The 8,919-nt window shown below is 38.7% G+C and overlaps 1 protein-coding gene across 1 annotated transcript; it reads right to left on the bottom strand.

The window, feature by feature from the left end:
* Nucleotides 1-7,492: 7,492 nt before the first annotated feature.
* LOC127683673 (vomeronasal type-1 receptor 4-like) lies at nucleotides 7,493-8,446 on the bottom strand. The gene has a single exon (XM_052180962.1). It carries the CDS (start codon nucleotides 8,441-8,443, stop codon nucleotides 7,493-7,495), a length of 951 nt encoding a protein of 316 aa, XP_052036922.1. The 5' UTR covers nucleotides 8,444-8,446.
* Between the last annotated feature and the right edge of the window lie 473 nt (nucleotides 8,447-8,919).

Here is an 8,919-nt window from a genome sequence, read left to right as displayed (position 1 = left end):
TGACTACATTCCATGTATATTCTTTTGTGATTGGGTTACCTCACTTAGGATGATATTTTCCAGTTTCAACCTTTTGCCTAAAATTTTCATGAATTCATTGTTTTTAATTGATGAGTAGTCTTCCATTGTGCAAACACACCATATTTTCTGTTATCCATTCCTCCATTGAGGGACATCCGGGTTCTTTCCAGCTTCTGGCTATTATAAATAGGGCTGCTATGAACATAGTGGAACATGTGTCTTTATTGCATGCCGGGGAATCCTCTGGGTATATGCCCAGGAGAGGTATAGCAGGGTCCTCCAGAAGTGTTATGCCCAGTTTTCTGAGGAATCACCAGACTGATTTCCAGAGTGGTTGTACCATCTTACAATCCCACCAGCAGTGGAGGAGTGTTCTACTTTCTCCACCTCCTGGCCAATACCTGCTGTCTCCTGAGTTTTTAACCTTAGCCATTCTGACTAGTGTGAGGTGAAATCTCAGGGTTGTTTTGATTTGCATTTCCCTAATGACTTATGATGTTGAACATTTCTTAAGGTGCTTCTGGACCATCTGAATTTCTTCAGGTGAAAATTCTTTGTTTAGCTCTGTACTCCTTTTTTATTAGGGTTATTTGGGTCTCTGAGGTCTAACTTCTTGAGTTCTTTGTATATATTCGATATTAGCCCTCTGTCGGATTTAGGGTTGTGAAGATCTTTTCCCAATTTGTTGGTTGCCACTTTTGTCCTTTTGATGGTGTCAGTTGCCTTACAGAAGCTTTGTAATTTTATGAGGTCCCATTTGTCAATTCTTGATCTTAGAGCATAAGCTATTGGTGATATGTTCAGGAACTTTTCCCCTGTGCCCATGTCCTCAAGGGTCTTCCCCAGTTTCTTTTCTATTAGTTTCAGTGTATCAGGTTTTATGTGGAGGTCGTTGATCCACTTAGAGGTGAGCTTAGTACAAGGAGATAAGAATGGATCCATTCGCATTCTTCTGCATGCTGCCCTCCAGTTGAACCAGCACCATTTGTTGAAAAGGCTATCTTTTTCCACCGGATGTTTTCTGCTCCTTTGTCAAGTGATCATAGGTGTGTGAGTTCATTTCTGGGTTTTCAATCCTATTCCATTGGTCCACTTGCCTGTCACTGTACCAATACCATGCAGGTTTTAACACTATTGCTCTGTAGTATTGCTTGAGGTCCAGGATACTGATTCCGCCAGAAGTTCTTTTACTGTTGAGAATAGTTTTAGCTATCCTGGGTTTTTTGTTATTCCAGATGAATTTGAGAATTGCTTTTTCTAACTCTATGAAGAACTGAGTTGGGATTTTGATGGGGATTGCATTGAGTCTATATTTTGCTTTTGGCAAGATGGCCATTTTTACTATATTAATCCTACCAACCCTCGAGCATGGAAGATTTTTCCTTTTTTCTGAGGTCTTCTTGGTTTTTCTTCTTCAGAGACCTGAAGTTCTTCTCATACAGATCTTTTATTTGTTTGGTTAGAGTCACATCAAGATATTTTATATTGTTTGTGGCTATTGTGAAGGGTGTCATTTCCCTAACTTCTTTCTCAGTCTGCTTATCCTTGAGTGTAGGAAGGCAACTGATTTGTTTGTGTTGATTTTATAACCAGCCACTTTGCTGAAGTTGTTTATCATCTGTAGGAGTTCTCTGGTGGAGGTTTTCGGGTCACTTAAGTATACTAACATATCATCTGAAAATAGCGATAGTTTGAGTTCTTCTTTTTCAATTTGTATCACTTTGACCTCCTTATGTTGTCTAATTGCCCTATCTAGGACTTCAAGTACTATATTGAAAAGATATGGAGAGATAGGGTAGATTGTCTAGTCTCTGATTTTAGTGAGATCACTTCAAGTTTCTCTTTATTTAGTTTGATGTTGGCTACTGGTTTGCTGTATATTACTTTAACTATGTTTAGATATGAGCCCTGAATTCCTGTTCTTTCCAAGTCTTTTAGCATGAAAGGATGCTGAATTTTGTTGAATGATTTTTCAGCATCTAATGAAATGATCATGTGGTTTTATTCTTTTTGTTTTTTTACATAGAGGATAGCATTGATGGATTTCCTTATATTGAACCATCCCTGCATCCCTGGGATGAAGCCTACTTGATCAGGGTGGATGATCATTTTGATGTGTTCTTGGATTCAGTGGGCAAGAATCTTGTTGAGTATTTTTGCATCGATATTCATAAGGGAAATTGGCCTGAAGTTCTCTTTCTTAGTTGGATCTTTGTGTGGTTTTGTTATCAGTGTAATTGTGGCTTCGTAGAAGGAGTTCGGTTGTGTTCCTTCTGTTTCTATTTTGTGGAATAGTTTGAAGAGTATTGATGTTAGGTCTTCTTTGAAGGTGTGATAGAATTTTGCACTAAAACCATCTGATCCTGTGCTTTTCTTGGTTGGGAAACTTTCTATGACCTCTTGTATTTCTTTAGGGGTTATGGGACTGTTTAGATGATCTATATGTTTCTGATTTAATTTTGGTGTTGGATCTCTGTCTAGGAAACTGTCCATTTTCTTCAGATTCTCCAGTTGTGTTGAGTATAGATTTTTGTAGTAGGACCTGATGATTTTTTGAATTTCCTCAGTTTCTGTTGTTATATCTCACTTCCCATTTCTAATTTTGTTAATTTGAATACTGTCTCTGTGCCCTTTGGTTAGTCGGGCTAAGGGTTTATCTATCTTGTTGATTTTCTCAAAGAACCGGCTCCTGGTTTTGTTGATTCTTTGTATGGTTCTCTTTGTTTCTACTTGATTGATTTCAGCCCTGAGTTTGATGATTTCCTGCCTTCTACTCCTCCTGGGTGAATTAGCTTCTTTTTGTTCCAGGGCTTTCAGGTGTGTCATTAAGCTGCTAGTGTATGCTCTCTCCATTTTCTTTTTGGAGGCACTCAGGGCTATGAGTTTTGTTATTAGCACTGCTTTCATTGTGTACCATAGATTTGGGTATGTTGTATCTTCATTTTCATTGACTTCTAAAATGTCTTTGATTTCTTTCTTTATTTCTTCCTTGACCCAGGTATCATTGAGAAAAGTATTGTTCAGTTTCCCTGTGTATTTGGCCTTTGTGTTATTTTTGTTGCTATTGAATCATTTTTACTTTATAGTGATCTGATAGTAGGCATGGGATTATTTTGATCTTCTTATATTTGTTGAGGGCTGTCTTGTGACCAATTATATGATTGATTTTGGAGAAGGTACCATGAGGTCCTGAGAAAAAGGTATATTCTTTTACTTTAGGATGAAATGTTCTATATGTAACTATTAAATCCAATTGGTCCAAAGCTTCAATTAGTTTCACTGTATCCCTGTTTAGTTTCTTTTTTCCTATTCAGTCAATTCAGGAGAGTGGGGTGTTGAAGTCACTCACAATTATTGTGTTAGGTGCAATTTGTGCTTTGAGCTTTAGTAAAGTTTCTTTTACGAATGAGGGAGCCCTTGCATTTGGTGCATAGATGTTCAGGATTGAGAGTTCTTTTTGGTGGATTTTTCCTTTGATCAGCAAGTAGTGTCTTTTCATGTCTCTTTTGATGACTCTAGGTTCAAAGTAAATTTTATCTGATATTAGAGTGGCAACTCTGACTTGTTTCCTGAGACCATTTGCTTGTAAAATTGTCTTCCAGCCTTTTACTCTAAGGTAGTGTTTGTCTTTGACACTGAGGTGTGTTTCCTATATGCAGCAAAATGTAGGTTCCTGTTTACATATCCAGTCTGTTAGTCTATGTCTTTTTATTGGGGAATTGAGTCAACTGATGTTAAGAGATATTAAGGAGTAGGGATTATTACTTCCTGTCATTTTTGGTGTTATTTTTTTATATTTGATTGGTTATCTTTTGGTTTTGATGAAAGAAGGTTATTATCTTTCTTTTTCAGGGTGTACATTCCCTCCTTGTATTTGTATTTTCTCTCTATTATCTTTTGTAGGGCTGGGTTTCTGGAAAGATATTGTTTAAATTTGGTTTCATCATGGAATATCTTGGTTTCCCCATCTATGGTGATTGAGAGTTTTGCTGGGTATAGTAGTCTTGGCTGGCATTTGTGTTCTCTTAGAGTCTGCATGAGATCTGCCCAGGATCTTCTAGCTTTCATTGTCTCTGGTGAAAAGTCTGCTGTGATTCTGATAGGTCTTCCTTTATATGTTACTTGGCCTTTTTCTCTTACTGCCTTTAATATTCTTTTTTTTGTTTATTACATTTGGGGTTTTGATTTTTATGTGACAGGAGGTATTTCTGTTCTGGTCCAGTCTGTTTGAAGTTCTGTAGGCTTCTTGTATATTCATGGGCATCTATCTCTCTCTCTAGGTTAGGGAATTTTTCTTCCATAATTTTGTTGAAGATGTTTGCTGGCCCTTTAAATTTTAAATCTTCACTCCCATCTATGCCTATAATCCTTAGGTTTGGCCTTCTCATTGTGTTCTGGATTTCCTAGATGTTTTGGGTTACAAACTTTTTACATTTTGCATTTTCTTTGACTGTTGAGTCCATGGTTTCTATGGTCTCTTTGGCATCTGAGATTCTTTCTTCTATCTCTTGTATTCTGTTGATATTTGCATCTATGGTCCCTGATTTCTTCCCAAGGTTTCCTACCTCCAAAGTTGTCTCCCTTTGTGATTTCTTAGTTGTTTCTACTCCTGTTTTTAGATCCTAGATGGTTTCTCTCAGTTCCTTCACGTGCTTGTTTGTGTTTTCCTGTAATTCTTTAAGAGATTTTTGTGTTCCCTCTTTCATGACTTCTGCCTGTTGACTCAAGTTCTCCTGCATTTCTTTAAGTAATTTTTGCATTTTCTCCTTATTGGCTTCTATCTTTTGGCTCATATTCTCCTGAATTTCTCAAAATGATTTTTGTGTTTCCCTTTTAAGGGCTTCTAACTTTTGATCCATTTTCTCCTGCATTTCTTTAAGAGATTTATTTAAGTCCTTCTTGTGTTCCTCTAACAGCATCATGACTAGTGATTTTAAATCCAAACATTGTTTTTCTGGTGTATTGGGGTATCTAGGACTTGCTGTTGTTGGATAATTGGGTTAAGATGCTGCCATATTGCCTTGATTTCTGTTGGTAACATTCCTACATTTGCCTTTTGCCATCTGGTTATCTCTGGTGTTAGTTGGTTCTCTTGTCACTGGCTGGTGTCTGAACCTCCTGTTAGCCTATAAGGCTATTTCTGCACCACTGGATCACTGGGTTTCCCCTGGCACAGATTGGTAATGTGATGCCCTCCTCTTGGGTGCTGTTGGAGCCCTGGTGTGTCCTGCCCCAAGCAATGTTACACTTGGGTTGTCTGTGTGAACCGAACCTGGTGCTGCCTGTCTGTTCTGTCAGGAAGAGAAGATGGTGTGTGTGTGGGGAATCTCACAGGCACCCCTCAGAGCACAGGACCCACGCCTGGCTGGTATACAGACAAATCGCCGATCTACCCAGGTCTTGGGCGCAGGTGGCAGATTGCAGTTTGCCGGTCTGTGTCCCCAGAGATCTTAGACTCAGGTTTTCTCGGTACCTGGGGCTGCTTGTCCTGTCCACCTAGGAGTGAAGATCTAGAAGATTGTTAATTGAGAAAAATCTTCCTATATCTGCTGAGGTCTGTTTTGTGACTGAGTGTGTAGTCAGTTTTGGAGAAGGTACCGTGAGGTACTGAGAGGAAGAAAAATTATGAAAGAAAATATTGTTCAAAATATTTAACAAATCAGTCTGGTGGTTCATCAGAAAACTGGGCATGCCACTTCTGAAAGATCCTACTATACCACTCCTGGGCATATACCCAGAGGATTCCCCAGCATGTAATAAGGATATATGCTCCACTATGTTTATAGCAGCCCTTTTTATAATAGCCAGGAGCTGGAAAGAACCCAGGTATCCCTCAACAGAAGAATGGATGCAAAAAATGTGGTATATATACACAATGGAGTACTATTCAGCCATTAGAAACAATGAATACATGAAATTCTTAGGCAAATGAATGGAGCTGGATAACATCATACACTAAGTGAGGTAAGCCAGTCTCAAAAGATCAATCATGGTATACACTCACTAATAAGTGGATATTAGCCTGGAAAACTGGACTTCCCAAAACATAATCCACACATCAAATGAGGTACAGGAAGAACGGAGGAGTGGCCCCTGGTACTGGACTCAGTGTAGCAGTATAAGGCAAAACCAGAACAGGGAAGTGGGAAGTGGTGGGTGGGAGAATAGGGGGAAGGAAGTGGGCTTATGTGACTTTTGGGGAGTGGGGGACCAGAAAAGGGGAAATCATTTGAAATGTAAATAAAAAATATATCCAATGAAAAAAGTAAAAAAAAATATTTAATATATATTCATTTTGGACAAAATGTCATAGTTTGAGTAGGTAATAAATATTAAAATTATTAAATTTAGGTATATGGAGTTGTATTCAAGAAAAATGTTAACTACCTAAATTTTTAATAGTGTACAGAGTGTTTGAATTATAACTAATATCATTTTAGGTATTCAAGTCCACATTCAAATTCTTTATCCCATGAAAATCATCAAGACACTGTTTTCCTCTTTCTCCACATCCTCGCCAACACCTGCTGTCTCCTGAGTTTTTGACCTTAGCCATTCTGACTGGTGTAAGGTGAAATCTCAGGGTTGTTTTGATTTGCATTTCCCTAATGACTAATGATGTTGAGCACTTCTTAAGGTGCCTCTCGGCCATCTGAATTTCTTCAGGTGAAAATTCTTTGTTTAGATCTGTGCCCCATTTTTTAATAGGGTTATTTGGTTCCCTGGGGTCTAACTTCTTGAGTTCCTTGTATATATTGGATATTAGCCCTCACTGCTGGTGGGGCTGTAAGATGGTACAACCACTTTGGAAATCAGTCTGGCGGTTCTTCAGAAAACTGGACATGACACTTCCAGAGGACCCCACTATACCTCTCCTGGGCATATACCCAAAGGATTCCCCCGCATGCAATAAAGACACATGCTCCATTATGTTCATAGCAGCCTTATTTATAATAGCCAGAAGCTGGAAAGAACCCAGATGCCCCTCAAAGGAGGAATAGATACAGAAAATGTGGTATATTTACACAATGGAATACTACTCAGCAATTAGAAACAATGAATTCACAAAACTTTTAGGCAAATGGTTTGATCTGGAAAATATCATCCTAAGTCAGGTAACCCAGTCACAAAAGAATACACATGGAATGCAATCTCTGATAAGTGGATATTAATTAGCCCAGAAGCCCTGAATACCCAAGGCACAAATTGCATAACAAATGACTCCCATGAAGAAGTATGGAGAGGGTCCTGATCCTGGAAAGGATTGATCTAGCATTGGAGGGGAATATAAGGACAGAGAAAAAAAGGAGGGAGGTGATTGTAGAATGGATGGAGAGAAGAAGGTTTATGGGACATATGGGGAGGGGGGATACGGGAAAGGGGAAATCATTTGGAATGTAAACAAAGAATATAGAAAATAAAAATATAAAAAAAGACACTGTTTTAATGTGAAGAATGTGTGGGTTTCAGTTCAGCCATGGAGTGAACTTTGAAAACAGGTCATTCTCAGTACAGAAAATGAAAAAGTGAATTGCAAAATAACTTTATTATTCTTCATGAGTAAAAAAGGGCAGATGGTTGGATAGCTTGTTGTTAAAATTGTATCAATTACTTCCAATCTTGGAATTTTTTCTTTTGTATAAAAGCCATAAAGGGTGATGGAGTTGTTCAACCAATATGTTAACACAAAGCAGCTCACCAGAGACAGGATGCTGTGAGTGGCATTGCGCTCAGGAGATGACTGGGAGGAAAGGCTTGGGCTGTGGAGATGCTGTGCTTTCTTGCGGTGTCTGTATAGGAAAATCACCATGTAGAGACTGGCCCACATCATGATGGCCACATAGAAAAGATCGTGAGTGATAATTAGGCTAAAAAATGATCCTGAATCGTGGCTCCCAAATCTCTTGTTTTGACAGTAACCATGTGAATATCCATGGCCAACGAAAGTATAATTGGTTTTGGCTATTACCAAGTCAAGCATATACCCGTAGATGACTAGGTTAATAAGCCAGGAGCAAAGTAAGGAAGAAAGAATCCATGTGGAGAGTCTAGGCTTCAGCCAGGAGGCCCACTTAGAACTGCTGGGAGTGATGGTGATGACTTGGAATGTGCTTAGAACAGAGGTGGTGCAGATGGACAGACCCCGGCTGACTCTGAATGAAAACAAAACTGCCTTACAACCAACATCGTCCAGAAAATTGGGTACTCCAAAGGAAAACATGATATCTTTAATCATTGTGAACATGATTGTTGACATATTAACTATTGTCAGATGCATGAAAACTGAATCTATTAACTTCTTAACATGAGGTCTGAAGAAGAAAGTGTATATATATAACATTAACAGTGATGAGTTCCCTATGACACCAAGACAAAACTGGAATATGAGAAAGATCTGGACGATGGTGTCACTCGGAAGCATTATGATAATGTGGGTCAGGTTAGTTCTGGAGTACCAAATAAATGGACTGTATTTTAAAAATGACGTTTGTAGGAAAATATACTGATTGACAGCTTAGGAGCAGAGAGAAATGATGAAATTTCCAACACTTTTCTTTCCTTTTCTCCCCACCTCCACCTCTTCCTCCTCTTCTTCCTCCTCCTCCTCCTTTTCCTCCTCCTCTTTCTTTTTGCTTCTTCTTTTGGTTTTTCAAGTCAGAGATTCTCTATATAACCATGTATGGAACTTGCTCTGTAGACCATGCTGGCCTCGAACTCACAACGATCCATCTACTTCTATTTCCCAAGTGTTGGTATCAAAGGTATGCACCATGACTGACTGGAGAAATGTATAACTCCTTTCAATGTTAGGTACAGAACTGACATGTTAGCCACTTCATTCCTGTGATTCTTGATCATCTTAGAGGATAGAATAAAGTGTTGAGAATAAGAAAGGAT

The sequence above is a fragment of the Apodemus sylvaticus genome, chromosome 1 (assembly GCF_947179515.1).
Source record: "Apodemus sylvaticus chromosome 1, mApoSyl1.1, whole genome shotgun sequence".
NCBI classification, from domain to species: domain Eukaryota; kingdom Metazoa; phylum Chordata; class Mammalia; order Rodentia; family Muridae; genus Apodemus; species Apodemus sylvaticus.
The sequence above is the reverse complement of the archived record's forward strand: the minus strand, read 5'-3'. Positions and strand labels throughout refer to the sequence as shown.

Bases quoted from the DNA above. Each gene is read 5' to 3' on its own strand.
- LOC127683673 (XM_052180962.1), bottom strand. From the start codon at position 8,443: ATGCTTCCGAGTGACACCATCGTCCAGATCTTTCTCATATTCCAGTTT.